This window comes from Poecilia reticulata, chromosome 4 (genome assembly GCF_904066995.2).
Source record: "Poecilia reticulata chromosome 4, P_reticulata-male-v2, whole genome shotgun sequence".
NCBI classification, from domain to species: Eukaryota; Metazoa; Chordata; class Actinopteri; order Cyprinodontiformes; family Poeciliidae; genus Poecilia; species Poecilia reticulata.
Window position 1 is genome coordinate 1220500 of NC_088833.1, and position 20499 is coordinate 1240998.

Here is a 20499-nt window from a genome sequence, read left to right on the forward strand (position 1 = left end):
CAAATAAAGGCATCAGTTTGGTTATGAGCAGCTACTTATTTCAGTAGATGGTGAATCACCAGAAGGATAAATTATGCAGCTTGAGTTTAAATGTTCAAAACGTCTCTGCGCTGTTGGGATGTCCAGTCAGTCAACTGATGTTCTGCAAGTTGGTGGCATCGTTTCCCTGCACCAAGGAGGTTGTGGGTTTGAATCCCAACCTGAATGCAGTCACTTCATGTCTTCTTCTTGGGTTCTCCAGCTGCTGCTGTCCAAGTTCTGTCTTCAGGTTGGACTGGAAGCCTCTGCATGGTGCGTCCTGCGTCTTACCCAGTGATCAGAGGACAAGGCCACCAGTTCCACGCTGTTAAAGGCGCAGAGCATTTAGCGGACGCCCGCCCCCTTCAGCTACACCACCTCACTCCCTCCTGCATCGCTGTGTTGCTAAACTGTCACAGGAGAAGCAAATATCAACGTTGCCGTCTTGGAAAACACGCAACTAACTTCTGACCAATCACACGACACTTGCCCAGAGCTGTGATGTCTGGTGTCGGAACAGGAAGCAGATTTCTCTGCAAACAAATGTCGCCATTTCATCACATCTGCATCACTGAGAGCGATTTCGGCACTTTGGATGAAGCATGTGGCAGTTTTCAGATTTCGGATCGACGAGGACGTTGCTGACATTACGAGTGAAATAGTCAGGCTGAGATTTGTCAGGTGAATAATTCTCACCAAGCTGCAGATGGGTGATGTTAGATGCGCATGAGGGACAGAACCAAACCTACTGAATATCAACGTCTCACCCACAGAAAGCCGCTGTGATGAAAATCAGAGAAATCTGCCAGGTAGCCAAACTAGCGGCCTAGCTAGCTTAATATTTTTATTTAACATAAACAATAAAATGTTTTCTATAGAGTGGGAGATCATGTCACACAAAGTTTGACGAGTTATTGAGATTCACTGCATGTAAACGGTTCAAAGCTGAGCATCAACCCAAATATATTTATAATCCTATAAAATCTAGTTCATTTCTCTAGGTATGGATGTATTGAGTGACTAAATGGTCCTTATGTGGTTTACAAACATTAAACTATCGCTTTCAAATCAGCTCTAAAGCTATTCATGTACTTTGGTGCCAAGCCGTTCAGTTAGTTATAAACTGACATATTTAAGTTATTCTCTGAGCTACTTATTTTGTCTCCAAGATGAAATCTCTGAGTTGAGAAGAAGAATCATTGTTAACATTTCCTCTTCTCATGTTAATCATTTTACATAATTTAACTTGTAGGCTGCGCTTTTATTATTTTTAAAATATCCTCATGGTTTAAACGCTGTGCTCCGTGTTTTACCACCAGGTGGCGTTGCGATTTGTGGCCATTAAACGTACCAACAAATGGTGAAACATTTCCGGATCCGCTTTGACTCTGCTGAGTTTCTTTGTTTCATTTCTCTGTTGTTGCTTCTGGTCTGTTTGCTCAGTTTGATTCTGTTTTTTTAATAATGTTGTTTAGAAATGAAACCCTTGAAAGGTGAACTCGTCGTCTCCTGCCTCATTCATTCTGGAACCTGGATTTTCTTTGGGTTCTGCTGACCTCTGACCTCTGACCTCTGGTGGAGACCGTGAGTTTGAGGAGCAAGACACCAAATAAACAGTTTAATAATCATGTGTCAACAGTTCAGAGAGGAATATTAACAAGTTACATTTAGATGTACTATGAGGAGTAATATTATTATTATTATTGAATAATGTCATTAAGAATAGAATATAAATAACTTCATTTTCCCTCAGTGAGAAAATTCAGATCCACCAGCAGCAACAGAAATGTAATGAATAAAAAAACAAAGTAAAACCAACAGGCTGCTGAACTGTTCAAACAATCAATATTACTTTAAGTATTAGTTTCATAACCTGGATGTTTTACTTCCACTTTAGTAAATATATGCTGAAGTGATGCTACTCTTACTTGAACATAATTATCTGCTCTGCCACCTGCTTCTGTTGCCAACAGACATTCATATTTTATCCTTTTGTTTATTCCTAGAAGCCAAATTAAAATCCCAACAACTGAATAATATTATTGTCTCATGATAAACCTTAAAACATGAAACTTTATGTTTTGTTTGTTTTAGTAACCGGTTTTAATTTGCTGGCATCAGTGGGTTATCTTGTAGATTAATCGAACATTGGTCGATTACGAAAATCAAAGAATATCAATTTCCGGTTCTGCTCTCACTGAGATTCCTTGAATGTCACTTTAACCACCGCTCTCCAGCAGGGGCGGTAATGCCGCTGCGTTCCGGCTTCCAGTTCAAACAGGAAGCAGCTCCGTGGCTAACTTCCGGTTAGCTTCGTTAGCTCGTGTGTCGCCGTGTCCAGGCGTGTTGTGAGTCTGCGCAGCAACAATGTGTTCCGTGAGCCTCTGAGAGAGTTTATCAGAGAGAGACTAACTGCTGCTGCTGAAGAATCTTCACCCAGCTGGAAAAAACCATCGTCCAGTACGAGGAGGAGATCGACCGGCAGCGGAGGCTGCTGGACCTCAGCTGGAGACCCGAACCGAGCAGAACCCCGCAGTGGGTCCTGGAAGCGAGATCAGAGCAGAACTGGGTTCAATTGGAGCAAAATCCGGAAAGCTGCAGGTCAAAACAACATTTCACCGGAAGAGAGATCAGACTGTAGGATCAGGTCACAGAGAGCCGAGACCTTCTGGGCCAAAAAGACCAAAACGCGGTTTGGTCGCTGCAAACATCCGGTGAAGAATCTGTGATGAACGTTCAGAGCCTTTAAGGACTCAGACTAAATGTTTCTTACTTGTAGTTATTTCAGCTTAAAGCTCAGTTTGACTTGTAGACGGTGATGCTGAGGGCCGACGGACCTCCAGTAGCAGTCAGTCTTCCAACTAATCTGAAGAGGCCTCTGACTGAAGATTGTTACTGCTGACATGCTAACAGCTCAATATCCAGGCAGCAGAGATGATCTTCCTCAGTAACACCATGTTAGCTAGCTCTGCTAATCCACCTCATTTGCTCTCGATGCTCCTTTTTAAATTATTATAAATAATTTTCTTGATTGTTTCCAGAAGGAGCTGCTCCAGTTCAGCACAGCGCTCTGATAAATAATGATAGATGTTCACCACCAGGTTAACCAAAGTGTTGTAACCTAAAACACAGAGTTATGATTAAAACAGCCTCCATAAAAGACGTTAAAAAGTCAATACTGGTTATTAAAATGACTCTTTGGCCTCAGACTGAGAAATGAGTTTTAGTTGTTTTTTTATGGAATAATTGGATTGAATTTCTACAAACAAATGACACTAAAAATTCTACCAAGTCAAAATTTCCCGGTCGGTATCAGAACCACGATGATCCCGGAAAGTTCTGAAAAAACTAAAACATTGGAGGGAAGTTGACTGTCTCCATGGTAACCGACATCGACCCCTACCTGTCGGTTACCATGGAGACGTTCAGGTTTTGGACAGAAACCGGATGTAGTCCTGGGACCAGAACCGCTCACCGGGTCCAGCGGTTCTGAACTCCTCTCATGATTTCCTCTGGTTCCCTCCAGACGTCCAGCAGCGTCTTGTCAGCAGGAAGCAGCAGGTTCTGATGGCGCCACTGCTCTCCAACCAGGAGACGCTTTCCGGACCGGCGGAACCAGAAACTGTGGACCGGAACCCAGAGGCTGTGCAGGTTAAAGAGGAGCCGGATGATGAGATTGCAGGTCGGGATGAAGAGCAGCTCCATCTCAAGCAGGAGGCCGATTCCTTCACGGTGAGTCCAGCTGAGGAGGCTGGAGAGGACAGCAACCCGGACCCGGTCCCATCAGAACCGGGCCCTGGAGCCCAGGATGAAGAGCCGGAGACGAGCCGGGATGAAGCGTGGGAACAGAACGGGAAGCGGACGGAGCAGAAGCCTCTGCAGGGCCTGTTTTCCTGCAAGACGTGCAGCAAGTCTTTCAGCCAGAAGGGAAGCCTGACCAAACACCTGCGGCTGCACGCCGGCGGGAACCCGTTCACCTGCCTGAGCTGCGGCCGCAGCTTCCGCAAACACTTCAGCCTCATCGTCCACATGAGGATCCACACCGGGGAGAAACCCTTCCCCTGCCTCGTCTGCGGTAAGAGCTTCTGCCAGCGGGGCAACCTGAACGTCCACATGCGCACGCACACCGGCGAGAAGCCCTTCCCCTGTCTCACCTGCGGGAAACACTTCCAGAGGAAGAGCAACCTGACCGCCCACACGAGGATTCACAAGAGGAACGCGCTGTGCGTTTCCATGGTGATGAAGGAGGCGGTCTGACCAGGGTAGACAGATGCTCTGTCCGTTTCCAACATGGCCGCCTCAGAAGGCATGGAGTTCCCGTAGCTGTCAGTTCTCCTCGTTGCTTCTGTTACGCTGCTTCATGTCTCTCTAACATTCAACTTGTACAGAATCTCAGTTTCACAGTTTAACGTCAGAGAAACAAAAACAAAATCTTCACAGTCTGAGAGTTTAAGGACAGTGGTGGATACGCAACATCTAAACATTTCCATAACTACGTTTCCATCGTTTTATGCAGTTTGAAGTATGACATCAGAAAAGGTTGATGGAAATGGCAAAATTCAAAATAACTTCTTCAATTTCATAAAATTTTTTACGTCCCTTGAGATGGTTTAAGGCTTTTCCAAAAAAGATTTAATGCACTTAATGGGAATAAGTTCTGATGTAGCGAACGCTGCCATCCACTGGTGGGTCTCTGCATTACCACAGGCACCAATCTGAAATGTTTGCTCCATGCTAGCTAGCAACGTCTACTTCCTGTTTGTTACAGCTATGCGTAGCATCAACATCTGATGAGCCTGGTTGATTCACTTCAAATCTGTGAAGCAGGGGTCCCCAAACTACGGCCCGCGGGCCGGATCCGGCCCGCCTCCACATTTGGTCCGGCCACCTGAACAATACCAGAGAATTCAGATTTTTTTCCATATATTGTATTTTCCGGACTATAAGCTGCTACTTTTTTCCTAAGCTTTGAACCAAGTGGCTTATATGTGGATTTTTCTTCCACCACCAGGGGGCTCTCTAGCAGGAAGTGAATCATTGGAAGTCAAATTGGAAATAAAAGAAGAAAGCGCCCATTAAAACAGAATTAGGTTTTAATAGGGAATTGAAATTTGAGAATGTTGTTGATCAGTTAAATATCATTGAGGGGAAAAAAGATTTTTGGGGCTTTAAATAATACTGGGATAATTATGAGAATAAGAGATATAGATATTAGGATCCAGTAGGTGGCAGTAGAGCAACAATAATGGATGCAAGCTGCTGTTGAAATCTAAAGAAGAAGAAAAAGAGCCCATTTTCATTTAGCACATTTAGCTAGTAGCAACACGAAGGATCAGCACTTTGTTACAGTTACGGTTCAGAAACTAATCAGTTCAGTTAAATCTAAACTTGGAAACTTTTTATTTTTCAGCCGTAATAGATGTGATATTCAGTCGACCTGTTCTGACCCAGATGTTGGTGTTCGCCCCCCTGCTGCTGCTGCATGGTGTGGAAAACCTGGAGCAGCAGAGAAATCTGAGGCTTATAGTCAGGAAAATACGATATTTATTTCATAAATAGTGTTAATATTTATTTCCTGGATTTTTTTCTGTGAAGAACCCAGAGAGGATTATTTCATTGTTCTTTCTGGAAAACAATACATTTTTACATTTAGGCTCTCCTGCAGTGTTTCTGTTCCAAACTGACTCCGAACCCCAGCAGAGAAACGTCTTGTGGCCCTCAGGAAAAGGTTTGGGGCCCCTGGTTTAGATGGAAACATGACTAATACGCTTTTTCTCTTTTTTTTGCTACATTTTAAAATTTCATTCAAAATTCACAGGAATTGGCTGAACGATGGTGATGTAACAAAATATCTACATCATCAGATCGTTTGGTCCTTCAGTCTAAGCTGTTTCCAGGTTTTAGTCCATATTTGGTCATTTCCTTTTGCTCTGGCTCCACTGGACCCGGCAGAACCCAGACAGGCCAGCCTGAGCATCGAGCTTCATAAATCACTCCCAGAACTGGGGTCAGAGGTCAAGCTGCACAGACTCCACATCACTTAGTTCTGGTTGAACTGAATAGTTTTTATTTATTTCCTTTAACATTTTCTGGGAGTTTTTCATGTTTTAGGTTATTTTTCTGATGTGCAGTTCTTCATCTGGGTTAGTGATTCTATTAAACTTTAACTTTTATGTTAAGTTTTGATGTTTTTGATCTTTTTTGTTGACCTCTAACCTTTAAATCCTTTAGAACAAACTCCTGTTGGAGCCTGAACACGTCAGCTGCTGGCATCGAGCAGCTGGAGCCTCAGAGTGGAAAATGTTTCTGTTGCAACATTTCTTATTTAAAACTGAAGGTACTTTTGGTTTTAATGATGTAAATGTTATGCTTTTAATCTTAAGTTTTCTCAATCGAAGCAGATTCTGCTCCTGAATTTATTTAGTGAAGCATTTCTGCACATCAACCTCATTTATTATTCATCTTTAGGGTTATAAATTCCTCATAAACAGACTCTCTAAAACAACCTGCACAGCACCAAACTGCTGGGTGAATATTTATCGTTTTTAAGAACAGAAATGCAGAAACTTCACTGACTGAAAAGTAAAAATGTTTAATTCTCACCTTGCTTGAGATTAAAACCTCTTTTTACTTCTCTTTACTATTTTTATAAATTATGGATGAGTAAAATGCAGAGTCACTGTAGTTTTTGTGCTGAAAAGCTACAATTAGGCATCTGAGGTTAAAAATATAATTGAGCCACAAATTTCCCATTTGTTTTTTGTTTTTTGTGGTTAAGATTAAAAATTGTTGCAACGTTTCAGTTTAACGTCCAACATGCAGAGATTTAGAATATTACATGTGAAAATTAACTTGCATATAAATATTCTTGGTTATTTCTTACATTTATAAAAAAAAATTATTTATTTGAAACATTTTTTTCCTTTCATTTTCTTTGCCTGTTCCCTCACGGCCCTCCAGCAGGGGGCGGTGAAGCGCTTCTGCTTTCTGACAGAGAGAGCTATGTGGCTAACTTCCGGTTAGCTTCGTTAGCTCGTGTGTCTCAGGCCGTGTCCAGGTGTGTTGTGAGTCTGCGCAGCAACAATGTGTTCCGTTGAGCCTCTGAGAGAGTTTATCAGAGAGAGACTAACTGCTGCTGCTGAAGAAATCTTCACCCAGCTGGAAAAAACCATCGTCCAGTACGAGGAGGAGATCGACCGGCAGCGGAGGCTGCTGGACCTCAGCTGGAGACCCCGGGTCAGCTTACAGCGAGCAGGTTCGGTACCGGTCGGGTTCTGCTGGGGGACGGGATCAGAAAGTAAAGATTATATAAAACATGTCAGAATATTACTGGGCTGGCAGCAGAGCCCAAACAGCGTCCTGTTAGAAATATGTTAGAAATGCATCAATATTTATTTGTGACTCGGTGAATAAATATTATGTTTATTTTAAATTTTTTTATTTTGCTTGTTTCATCATTTTACTGTTGGACTTTGTGCCTGGAATAAAGATGTGATGATATTTAAAGTTGCTGCTATTGGAGCCGAACTGTGACAAAAGTACAACACGTTAAATATATTATAATTCAGAATTATTTTTTTAGTGTCTTTGCTTTATTTGGCAGCTCCAGGTCGAACCCTCCTTTAGAGGTCCAGGTTCTGCTGAACTGACCTCATACCTGCAGGTCCAACAGAACCGGCTCAGTCCATATGTATGCTGACATCATTCAGTCTCACGATGACAGAAAAAACCTTCTTAAAGGGACAGTGTCCTCTAAAATCATGTTTTTCCCTGCAGTGTTGCCTTGATTCTTTCAAGTTTGAGAAATCCTTTAATCTCCATGGCAACCATTCAGCCTGGGTGGACCTAGCCCCGCCTTCAAGGCTCAGCTCCTCCCCACTCAGCTCCTTCAGACTAGCCAGCAGCAATTAGCAAACAGCTGGTGGAGCTGCTGGTAATATAAAAACATTAAAGGGTTAATAGAGGAGCCATGTTGGGATGAGTTAATGGAGGTGGAGCTTCTTAAAGCGACAGAGGCCCAATTTCAAGGAGTTAAATCAAGAAGTAACATTTCTTTATAGTCATATTTGATATTTGTATGAAACAACAACTTTTTAGACGTAATTGACATGAAAAAATGTTATTTGTGTCGGTCTGAATCACAGCACCAGGTCAGAAGATCCAGAGATGGAAACCAGAACTTTTCTCAGTGATTTCTAGATATGGATCAATTTTAGGTAACATGGTGACCTGTTTGTTCTATAAGATGTTTTTTTGTGATTGGCCCTTTAAAGAAAGCTGTAGGAAATAAAGACATGAGAGGAACTTATCTGATCTATTATTTCGTCTAAAGCTTTTTTGCTGATATTGATTGGAGGATCATTGATTGCGATGGAGCGAGAGGAATGGAGAGATTTTAAACTGATGAAAGAAACTAGATGGGCTTATTAATGATGAAGATATTTTCTTAGCAGGAGCTCTTGTGTTGTTCTGTAGAGCTCTGGATTAAACAGAGAGCCACAGTGAGGAAGTAACACTAAGAAAAGAGCATCAATTTGTTAAAGAGTAAAGATTACATTAAAATGGAACAAGTTGTTTACAAGTTGTCTGCATTGTTGATCTATTGTAATATTTTCTCTCAAGTTTGGAGTAATCAAAGTCGACGTTTATTAAAAGCAGTGGGACGTGACGGAGCTGCAGGGAGTTGATGTGATATTTTAGCACCAGGTCTGGAGTCAGATGGTCCTCAGGCCGTTTTTCAGGCCGTCGCTTTCAGGGTCAGGATGAATGTAAAATCCAACCAGTACTGGGAGGAATGTGAATATTTCAATAATTAGGAGTTGACTTATTCACACTAATATAATCATTTTGCTGCTGCCAGCAGCTGGAAAAAGAAACCACAAATCAGTTACTATCAACATTCTTTTTTAATATTTTATTGGTTTTTAACATACAATCAAACATGAGGGCTCGGGCCGACAGCAGGCGGTTCTACTTTACAGACACTATGGAATCACAAAGAGGAAAACTCCCAGGTGTCTGACAGTGATGTGGAGCCAAACACCTTTATATAAAATCATCCTGTCAACGTGTTTGAAGAGATCTGATGTTATAGAGAAAACTGAGCAGATCGGAATGTTGTCAGATTCCACCTTAGTCTTATTGGCTGTTGAATGATGTAAAGACCCTTGAAATGATTTAAGTGACCATTTCTTTCTTTACAGTCACATTACAAGTGATTTTGTTTGTCCAGAACTCCCAGGTTGTGATGCCTGTGAGGAGAAGGACGTCCAGACGGGTCAGCAGTCTTCAGGCAAACAGACTGACTCCAGTTCGGACCAAGAGAAACCAGACCAATGGCAGAGGAAGACGGAACAAAGAGACTCTGTTCCCCTTCAGATGAAAATTGAACTGGAGGAACCAGAACTTCTGCCGTTAAAAGAGGAAGATGATGAGATCTGGATCAGTCAGGCTGAAGAGCAGCTGGTTCTGAATCAGCAGACTGATTCTCTCATGAAGGACGGAGAACCAGAACCAGACGGAGACCAGCGCTCGTCTCAGAGCCATCATGAAGCTGAGAACCAGAACCAGAACCACGATAAAGAAAAAGTAGAAATGAAGTTTTGAAACCAAATAATGGTGATGAAACCAAACTAAAGAGGCACAGAGTTGAAAAAAGGGCTTTTTGCAAATTTTGTGGTAAAAGTTTTAACCAGTGTTACTTATATGACCACATAAGAACTCACACAGGTGAGAAACGTTTCTCCTGTAAAACCTGTGGAAAGGGTTTCATTCAAAGTTATCAGTGTACTGTTCACATGAGAACTCACACAGGAGAAAGACCTTACTTGTGTCAGACGTGTGGGAAAAGCTTTATCCAAAAAAATAACTTGGTTACTCACATGAGAATTCATTCAGGTGGGGCACACCATCCATGTGACATTTGTGGGAAAGATTTCTCTCGCAATGATCTGTTAGCCTCTCACATGAGCACTCACACAGGAATTAAACCTTTCTCATGTCAGACCTGCAAAAAGAGCTTCAGTCGGAAAATTTATTTAACTCGTCACCTGAGAACGCACACAGGTGAGAAACCATTTGAGTGTCAGGTCTGTGGGAAAGCTTTTATCCAAAAAGATAATTTAATTACTCACACAAGAACTCACACAGGTGAGAAGCCGTACTCTTGTGAGACGTGTGGAAAAAGTTTCAGTGACAGGAGTAATTTAAAGCATCACATGAGGACTCACACAGGGGAGAGGCCTTTCTCATGTCACATCTGTGGGAAACGTTTTATTCAGAAGAATAACGTAGTAACTCACATGAAGGTTCACACAGGAGAGAAACGCTTCCCCTGTGAGGTCTGTGGTGTGTGTTTCTCTCGCAGTGCTAATCTGACTCGCCACATGGCCGCTCACTCAGAAGACAAACCTTTTACGTTTCAGCCGCCGGAATGAGGCTTCAGCCAGGTTTGTCATTTCAAATTCAGTGTTTGTGTTCATAAAGGCTGGGAGATGTAATTTATTTGCTCTGATAACAACGAAATAGTTGAGAAGTTAAAGTTAAAAAATTTGACTTCATAGACTGAAGATCCTAAAACTCCATTTTTAAAGGTGAATGTATTTAACAATGCATTTTGTTTCAATATGTAATTATATGGCAATAAAATAGTTCATCTGGCATCTTCCACAATGAAAATACAAATAAAAAAGAGGAAATACATAAAAAAAGGTGAAATAATATACAGAATATAATCTTAACTGCATTTTAGCACCTAGTGAGAAATGTTTAGGGTTTGAGTTTACATGTTTTATTTCTCATTTCTAAAAACCTTCACTCTGGAGACGAACTTTCACATGTTTTTTGTATTTCCATCAAAAACATTGTTACCAAGGAAACAGGCCAAAACATAATATTAGTTTTTGCTGTGATGTCATCTGCTGATTATTCCCTGTGAACTTCAGAGGTCAGACTTATTGTTGAAGTTTTTTCAAGTGAAAGTCAGTTTTAGGATTCACAGTAATTGTCACTGAGATATTTATTCATTGATGTTTATTTATTAAAACATTAACACGGGTTTGATTTAAAAAACTAGATCAATTGTAACAACGCTGCTTGTCAAATTGTGGATTTTTAGACATAAATGACAGGAAATTTTTTTATTAATTTGTGTCGGTCGCTATAAATTGAGCTTTTCTGAATCAGCACCAGGTCAGAATATCCAGAGATAGAAACCAGAACTTTTCTCAGTGATTTCTGGAGAGAGACGATGTTTTATTTTATGAAGTTTCTGCAACAAATCAGGTTTTTATTATAAACTACAACAATAAATCAACCTGAAAACAGGATACATTTGTCAGAGTTTCTTTGTGTGTGTCACAATAAACTACTGCTATTAACGAAGCAAATAATGAATCTGGACTCAGCAGAACCGGATTTTCATCAGTGCAGTGAAGCCTGGTGTTAAAATGTAATTGTTTGTGTTTGATGGTGAATAATTGTTATATTTTAACAATGAGTTAAAAGTGAAATAACTTTAAATATTTTGATAGGACACAAACTATATAATATTGTATCTAACATTAAAAATTGTAACTTATGATGTGTGATGAGATAAAAAATATCACAAAAGATAGTTTTGGTTTTATAGGAATAACTTTAAACCACGTTTAGCTCTTTGAGTTGTTTCTACATTTCGGGAAATTTTTAACAAAATATTTCTATTTATTTCTGTTTTCTTTTGACGATCATGTTTGAGCTTCACTTCTGTCCAGCAGGTGGCAGCAGCAGGCTGCGTTTCACCGCCGTTGAAACAGGAAGCAGTTGCGTCGGTAGCTTCCGGTTAGCTTCGTTAGCTCGTGTGTCTCAGGCCGTGTCCAGGTGTGTTGTGAGTCTGCGCAGCAACAATGTGTTCCGTTGAGCCTCTGAGAGAGTTTATCAGAGAGAGACTAACTGCTGCTGCTGAAGAAATCTTCACCCAGCTGGAAAAAACCATCGTCCAGTACGAGGAGGAGATCGACCGGCAGCGGAGGCTGCTGGACCTCAGCTGGAGACCCCGGGTCAGCTTACAGCGAGCAGGTTCGGTACCGGTCGGGTTCTGCTGGGGGACGGACAGAGACAGTTTACAGCTCAGGGTCTTTATTTATGAGTAAACTGATTATAAACCGGTCAGGAAAAGATTCCCGCCTTGTGGAAACTTCTGTCAGAACATTTTGATAAAATCATTAAACCTGATTCTGGTTCTAAAGCTCCGAGTTTAGAGAATAAAACGAATTAAACCTAAAATATATAATATTACTGAGGAACATCTCGGTGCTGCCGAACCTGGGATCCACTCGGCAACCTATTGGAAAATAAATCAGGATTTGTTGTTTCTCCTTTACGCTCCCGGTTTTTCTCCTGACAGCAGATTCCAGACGATTTTCCTGCAGTGGCAAAAATCCCCCAAATAATAAGTTATTGAAAATATTAAGTGTTGAAATTTGAATAAATTTGGAAACTAGTTTGTAATTTAAAAACTCGCATCAACCTGGCCTCAAGTTTTTGGTTAGCAAAATATTAACATACTGGAATAACAGGAGACGTAATTTAATTGTAATTAAATTGGAAATAGTTACCAAGTTTGTGTGAAGACCAAAGTGTTTAGATCTGCTAATTATTTGGACAGAACCTCTTTAGTCTAAGCTAACAGTAAAAGCTCCTATTAGCTTAACAGCAGGTTTCCATGTGGTGGTCAGGAGTTGAACTGTTGCCTAAAGTTACATGAATATTGGCCCTCAGCATCGGCTTTCTGCAGGGGATCCTTTCAGTCACATTAATGAGGATTTTGTTTGTCCAGAACTCCCAGGTCAGGAGAAGGACGTCCAAACGGGTCAGCAGGATTCTGGCAAACAGACTGACTTCAGTTTGGACCAAGAGAAACCAGAACAATGGCAGATGATGGAGGAAAGAGAGGAATCCGACCCACCACAGATGACACTTATTCTGGAGGAACCAGAACTTCTGCAGCTGAAGGAGGAGGACGGAGAAATCTGGATCAGTCAGGTTGAAGAGCAGCTGGTTCTGAATCAGCAGACTGATTCTCTCCTGAAGGACAGAGAACCAGAACCAGACGGAGACCAGCGCTCGTCTCAGAGCCATCATGACGCTCAGAACCAGAGCCACGATGGAAACTCGGGTCCAAGCAGAGCTGAAGGTTTGAAACAGAGCAGCAGAGGTAGAGCTAAAGGAAAGAGGCACAGAGTTGGGAATCGGGCTTTTTGCCAAATTTGTGGTAAAAGTTTCAACCAGTTTTATTTATATAATCACATCAGAACGCACACAGGCGAGAAGCGTTTCTCCTGTAAGATCTGTGGGAAAGGTTTCATTCAAAGCTACCAGTACACTGTTCACATGAGGACTCACACGGGGGAGAGGCCTTTCTCATGTCACATCTGCGGGAAACGTTTTGTTCAGAAGAATAACGTAGTAACTCACATGAAGGTCACGTAGGTGAGAAAGGCTTCGCCTGTGAGGTCTGTGGTGTGTGTTTCTCTCTCAGCGCTGATCTGACTCGCCACATGGCCGCTCACTCGAGGACAAACCTTTTACGTTTCAGCCGCCGGAATGAGGCTCAGCCATTTCTAACTCCTCACAGCAGACAGAGGAGCAAATCATTTCAGCTGGTTACTCTTAAATGCTTCAGGTTAAAATGAAGAAACTTTCCTGCTATGAGAGTAAAACTCCTCTGTTGAACAGCAACATATTAAATTCATGTACTTTTTATTTCAGGGCAACAAAATGAGTGTCTGTCTGGGATCCTTCACTTAGGATGAAAGTCTTTAGAGGAAACAAATAAATGAAAAGGCAAACTACATGAAATAAATATGAATTCAATGCATCAAGTCATTTGAAACTAATGATCAAAGTTGAATTTGTGTTGGCAGAGAAACGGCGGCCAGGTGTGTTTAGGTCACGTGATGCAGTGAAGGATTGTGGGTCGTTAACTGACAGGAACATGCAGACATGGACTTTCAGCAGCTTCACTGTTTGGGGAAAAACCCTTTAGAAAAAGTTTTTTCTTTAATTGTGTAAGTTTCTGGATTTAAAATCCTGTTTGACCAAATGAGTGACGACGTTCCACTTGATACTGAAACACAAACACAATTAATTTGTTTTCCATTAAAATTATGACGTGATGATCGCAGTATTTTAATATGTAAATAATATCAGCACATTCTGAACTCTAACAATCATCATTTCAGGCTTGAATCTCTGGCTGCATGCAGAACATCAGATTTATGTAGCGTCTTATTCTGAAGGTTTGTTCATATGTAGGATTTCACTGTTTTGCTTGTTTTTTACAAAGTTTTGCTTCTGTTAGTTTCTGAAGTTTCTCATGTATCTTTCTGTCACTTTGAGTTCATGTTTCATTCAACAGGTTTGTTCTGTAGAGATTTGGACTCTTTCTGTTTCAGTCGGTTTGATCTGCACTTCAGTCTTTGGTTACTCAGGTTAATGAGTTAACTAGTGTAACCAACTGGTAGCGGACACTTAGTGATTAAAGATGCAGAATAAAGCAGTAAAGACAAACAATGATCAGTGTATTAAATAAATTAAAGGTAAGTTAAGTTTCAAGTTCGACTCAAAAGCTGCTGAGTCTGAAGTTCAACCATTTCATCAACGAGAATTTTGTCCTTTTATTTGTCCTGAGTTTCATAAAATGTTTTTTTAATCATTTTTAAATGTATTTAAATCGTGTCCCTGGTTCCCACAGCTTGTTTTGTTGGGTTTCTCTCTGATGATCTCAGATTCAAACTGTTGATGATTAAAGACATGAAACCAAAACCATTTCTGACGTTGAGTCTTCAAAACTGAACTTTGACCTTTTGTTTAAACAGCCAAGACCAAATGTTTTTGATTCCAGATGAAATAGTTTTGTCTCTTAATCTGAATGAAAGAACAGTTTTCAATGGACACAAGAAGCTTCAGGAAACGTCCTGACGTCTCTTCATGGTCAGACCTCTGTGTTTGTTTTCATTAGTTATTGATTGAACCAGCAGCTGTTCATTTGACTCCTTATCAAATATTCATATTGAAGCCAGAAGCAGCGAACGGAGCGTCTGAACTGTGGATCTGCTGTTGTTCATGACAATCAGATGAAACTGAGATAAAACGTCTTTTCTGTGAGCCTGTTGCTACACCTGACTGCAGGTGGCGCCGATGGCCTGAATACACTTTTCTTTATTAAATACGTTTTAATATTTCCTCATGTGTCAGAAACCTGGTGGTGTTTGCTTGTTTCTACACTAAAGTCAGTCTGACCTGATCTGTGTGAATTATTTATCGGTACATAAAGAAATTTACAGGATTCATTCTATGTAGTTATTATCTATGCTTTGGTCACTCAGGCTCTCATGGTCTCTGAATGACCCAGTAGGAGAGTGTGTGTGTGTGTGTGTGTGTGTGTGTGTGTGTGTGTGTGTGTGTGTGTGTGTGTGTGTGTGTGTGTGATGACCAGACTGCTGCAGATAAACACCAGTAGATGGTTTGATGGTTGATGTTTTTCTCATCATGAGCTAAAAGTAAAATAGTTTAAAATATTTCTGCTGTAGCTCAAAAGGCCCTTAATTTAGCAAAAACCATGAGTCAGGATGCCATAAAACTGTTATAAAGTGTATGACGATCTACGTCATGATTCCATGTTGCTGATTCAATGGTAATGACAGCGGATACATGTCTGAGCTCAACGTGCTGATCTGACAGAACACCGGACCCCATTACTTTCACCCCTGGTCATAACATGTTTCATTAGACCGGATGAAGCACGTGATCACTCTTAGGCTGACGGTGTGACGTCACCTCAGCAGTCACGTGACTTCAGCGAAAGGCGTCTAATCAAACCTTTCTATTTAATTTCTGCTTTCTATTTCATTAATAGAGCAGATATAAAAGTAAATGATTCCAAACTTTTTCTCCTGCGTCCCCCAGAGGTTTCCAAACATGTTCTGCCCCCCTATGGATTACAAATGGCTGCCTGGTTGAACGACCTGTGAGAGGAAGTGGGAGGAGAGAGAGGATTCTTAGAGGCTCCCTGTCCCTGGGGCCCTCCACAAGGGGGGTCCGACCTGTTTGGGGGCAAAATGATTGTACGTAGCTGGACATAGACAACAACACCGGTAGCCTACAGGCTACTTGTTAAGCTTCAGGTGCTGTATTGGTATTAGCTAGTCATCTTTTAACTAACTTTACCTGCATCCAGCAGCTTCACTCAACTCAGTCTGTTAGTTTGGGGAAAAACTGTGAAAAGTTCTTTGCGTTTTGCTGGTTTGCTGCCATGATTCTAACACCTGTGCAGCTCTGCACAGCAGCAGGTCTCCTTCACTGCCGCACAGGTGGAAACCCAGCGCGAGCGTTGTAGCGCTCATGTTGCGTTTAAAGGCGGCTCGGAAAAACTGGTTAAGACATATTAACAACGGATTAAACAGATTTAACTGCTGATAAAAGTGACAGAGGACACAGATATGGGAAGTGTGGAAGCCCTACTGTATCAAATCGACAGAGGAATAACAGAGAGTTGGCCATTCTAAGGTAAAAACCCAGCACATACAGCGTTCATGTTTTTCTATTTTTCATCCAGACGGCTTCCCGCGCCCCTGCAATGGACGCGCCCCTTTAGGGGGCGCGACCCACAGTTGGGAACCTCTGATTAGAGGGAAAATATAATCAGTTAAATAGGATCATTTCTTTAAATATACCGTATTTCCGTCTATTTTAGATGAGTCTGACTTTTCTGACTTTTCTTTGGTCCTGACGTCTCTGAGTTTTATTTTCACTTTCCTCATTTGACGCAGTTTGATTTGCCGCAATCTGTGGGTAAGAAACTTAACATTTCTTTCGTTGTGATGTTTAGATCGTTTAAGGTCGTTGCGTTCAGAATCAGCAGAAACTTCCGCTCCATAGTTCCCAGTAACAATTCCCAGCCGAAACTGGAAGGAACCGATGAAAATCTGCCCGCAGCAGAAACACGGCGGCCTGGAGCTGCAAGACGTTCATAGATCCATAGATATTTATATAAATACTAATACTGCTGAGGTAAAGAATGTGACATTAATCCTTGATGACAATTTTAACATTTCATCGAGAAATACTTAAGTATATTTTTGTGTATCTGTACTTAAGTAGATTTAATAATGATACTTTTCTACTTTTACTCCACTACATTTTACAGTAAGTATCTGTACTTTCTACTTCACTACTTTCTACTAAACTGTCGCGTTACTCGTTACATCCAAGTCTCGTTCTTTTTGTCCGTTAAAATGTGAAGTTCAGGGATTAAGATGGCGCTGTAAAATCCAGCAATAACGTGACTTAGTGTCTGTTGTCACCCATCGCTCCACCTTTACTCGCTGCGGAGCTCCAGACATGCGCAGTGGTTTCCTCTGAGCGGAGAAGATGTCTGTCTAATGTCGTTATATAATAGCTGCATAAATCATAGATATGGGACATGTAAATCACGGTGGGACTTTGTCCAACTTTTAGCGTCACTTGGAAGGAAAGCTAAAGAAAGGTAAGATCTGTGGACGTGATGCTAGCAAGCTAGCTGTACAGAGACACATGTGCATTGCGATGAAAAAGTTGTCACTCATGAGCTGAATTATTGTGTGGAGGTGTTGACTGAGGTGTCACAGATATGGGACAACGCTGTGACCAAAGTGCAATTTAGTGATATGACATTCAGGAACGATCCGATTCTTCTGGACGGATCTTTACTGAATCCTATAGGACTGAAGCCTCACTGAGAGACGTTCTGTGTTCTTGTAATGCTCTGCGTGCTACACTGCAGTAGCTATTATTTTATTTCATTAAAAATATATATATATAACATATAAATAAATATATATTAATTGGTGAATAATAAAACAACAAGTAAGACACAGAGCATGCTCATTGCTCTTTGTTTTCGTCTCCTGTCATGGTGCAGACGTTGCAGCAGGAGGGAGGATGAGAACAGTCACCTCCTTCTGCTTGGTTACTTCTTGCTTATTGCGCCTTGGACAGTGTTATAGTTTACAGTTGTTTACCGTTAATTGCTATGTTTAATGGTGCAGACAGTTGTGGTTTCTGACATGGGCAATATGGGCAACTGCCCAGGCGTTATTTTTTTTAGTGATGCAGGAGACCTCTGCGATTGTAGCACAGAGATGAAAGCAAAACAGAATGAAGAAGAGTTTGAATTGATAATGGTTACATTTATTTCAGCTCTAAGTATTTAATATCTAGGTGTTTATGGGAATGTGGATCTTTCAGATCAATTAGAGAAGCAATTTGATAGGTGCACTTAATTTTATTGTGTCATGTAGCGGCGGGCGCTGATTTGGTCTGATTTGGTTCGGTGGTCTAGACTACAACTCTGCTACGTGGCTCCTTGGTTCCATGTCCTCCCCTGCCAGTTGGATTTCTTTAAATAAAAGCCACTACTGGTAAAAAAAAAAAGTGAAGTTCATGTTATGTTAGGACAGGAGACAAGATGTTTCCATCTTGAAATTATGATGCATAGAATCGCATATCTAAGTCTAAACTATGTTACAGAGTAAACAAATAAAACATGCTTTATCTGTGGCATTGTTCATTAAAATGGCACATTTCTAATGTATTAAAATTAAATATGATCGGTTCACTTAATGATATTAGCGATTAGGTATCCATTCAGCAAGTACTTTATTTAATACTTAAGTATTTTTAAAAGCCAGTACTTTTACTTTCCTAGTAAAATGTTAATTGTACTTTTACTTTTTGTTACATTTTTGTCTGTGTATTTGTACTTTACTTAAGTACATTTTTTGAGTACTTCTCCACCACTGGAGAAATGTCACTTATTCAAAACTCCACTTCAGTCAGAGTTAGTTTTTATTTGCTTGAGTAACTTCTTTGAAAATGTATTTCAGAAATACTTTTCTACGCTTTGCTTTTACTTTTACTTGAGTAATTTTACTATGAAGTATTTCTACTCTTACTTGATTTTATTTTAGTTCTGAATCAATGAGCTTCATGTTTTATTCTCCAGCTGTTTTACTAACAGGTCATGTGGACGAGTGTCTCCTGCATTTTTCTCTCAAAGTCTCAGATTCATCAAGATTCCTCAAAACACAAAATGATCAATTATTTTCCACTCTATTCATTGATTCAACAAATCATTATCATTTCAACATTTGATTCTAACTTGATTTAGAAAATAAATATAAATTCAATGAAACATGAATATAAATATTAAAGTTTCAAACTTATTTGTGTTTTCAGGTGAGTGGAGGAGCGCCACCTAGTGGCAGCAGGATCAGTGTGAGGACGGAGAGGACACAGTCCTTCCCTCTAAAATGTCTCTTAGTGGGGAACACCAGGACCACAGGTGAGGTCATGACCTTTACCTGTGCAGGAAAGGTCAAAGTTCAGCAGTGGAATAACCAAACTGTCTCCATTCACAGGAAGCCATCAGAACCAGAACCAGAACCTGGACCCGGACCCAGCTGTGTTTCCTTCAGCAGTAACAACTCAAAGAGGTGAGCTGGTCTAAGTTTGTTATTTTTTTAAATGTGTTCATGTGAGCCCAACAATATTACCTTTACAAATTCGGCCTTTTATCACCTGAAGAAATATTTCTCCTCTGAAATTTGACGGTTTTATACAAATATATTAATGTGATTATTGGAAAACAATCCAGTCGTGCTGCTAACAACCAGGGAGGCTTTTTATCACCAATCCATTTCTAATATGACCTTTTCATTAATTTGCAGGAGTCGTGCAGCTGAGCCCAGCTGTGTGTCATGGAAGAGCAACAGATCTAGGCTTTATTGCTATTTAAATCAGACCAGCCTCCAGCAGCAAAGAGCCGGGTCCAAAGTTCTGTTCAATGTTCAACTGACATGATCATAAATATACCAGTTCTGGTCACATTTGATTTTCTGTTTGTATTTTAAAAGTGATCATGATTGAATGTTTTTAGGGACTTTCTGGGTCTTTAGCAACGTTTGGGAGACATGAGGAACCTAGAAAACTCTGCAGCTGCAGAACAAGATGTGAAGTTTATTAACAGGGAGAAAACATGTAATGATCTGAGAGCTGCACCACCTGCTGCCATCTTAGATTCCAGCTCTGTGGAAACCTCCTGTTGGAGCATTTTAGGGATTTATCTAAAGAAATGCTGATACAATGTTGAGAATCTGTGGAGGAGATAAACATTAGTGGAGCTCCAAGGTTAAAACAGATGATTCCTGTAATTCTGATTATGGAGAAAAGTATGAATTACATAATTTTTTTCCTTTTAAATTGACTAATTTTATTAAAAATTAAATCTGCCAGGGTATGAATAATTTTGGTCTGAATTCTAAAATCAGAGCTAATTTAATTGTTTCTGCATAAAGAAGGTGGATCATGTTTTATTCTGTTCTGGATATTTAAACCTAAACCAAACAGACTTTTGCTGCTGTCCTTCTTTCAGCGTTTCAGTCCCAGTCATCAGAAAACAGA

The 20499-nt window shown here is 40.6% G+C and overlaps 4 protein-coding genes and 1 long non-coding RNA gene across 5 annotated transcripts; all 5 read left to right on the forward strand.

Annotated features, from left to right (window-relative positions):
- Positions 1–3480: 3480 nt before the first annotated feature.
- On the forward strand, positions 3481–4342 carry LOC145551285 (uncharacterized). Its single transcript, XM_081605806.1, has one exon. The coding sequence runs from the start codon at positions 3586–3588 to the stop codon at positions 4273–4275; it is 690 nt and encodes a 229-aa protein (XP_081461932.1). The 5' UTR covers positions 3481–3585; the 3' UTR covers positions 4276–4342.
- Positions 4343–5214: 872 nt separating this feature from the next.
- On the forward strand, positions 5215–9639 carry LOC145551279 (uncharacterized). The gene is made up of 2 exons (XM_081605792.1): positions 5215–7273; positions 9251–9639. The coding sequence occupies exons 1-2, from the start codon at positions 7102–7104 to the stop codon at positions 9622–9624; spliced, it is 546 nt and encodes a 181-aa protein (XP_081461918.1). The 5' UTR covers positions 5215–7101; the 3' UTR covers positions 9625–9639.
- Positions 9640–9667: 28 nt separating this feature from the next.
- Positions 9668–10703, forward strand: LOC145551276 (uncharacterized). The gene has a single exon (XM_081605788.1). It carries the CDS (start codon positions 9816–9818, stop codon positions 10452–10454), a length of 639 nt encoding a protein of 212 aa, XP_081461914.1. The 5' UTR covers positions 9668–9815; the 3' UTR covers positions 10455–10703.
- A 1068-nt stretch (positions 10704–11771) lies between these two features.
- Positions 11772–13503, forward strand: LOC145551275 (uncharacterized). The gene is made up of 2 exons (XM_081605786.1): positions 11772–12075; positions 12836–13503. Exons 1-2 carry the CDS (start codon positions 11904–11906, stop codon positions 13486–13488), a joined length of 825 nt encoding a protein of 274 aa, XP_081461912.1. The 5' UTR covers positions 11772–11903; the 3' UTR covers positions 13489–13503.
- A 3327-nt stretch (positions 13504–16830) lies between these two features.
- On the forward strand, positions 16831–19818 carry LOC145551288 (uncharacterized). Its single transcript, XR_014087096.1, has 4 exons — positions 16831–16851; positions 19276–19381; positions 19458–19532; positions 19767–19818. It is a non-coding gene; the product is annotated as an uncharacterized LOC145551288 (long non-coding RNA).
- The last annotated feature ends 681 nt before the right edge of the window (positions 19819–20499 follow it).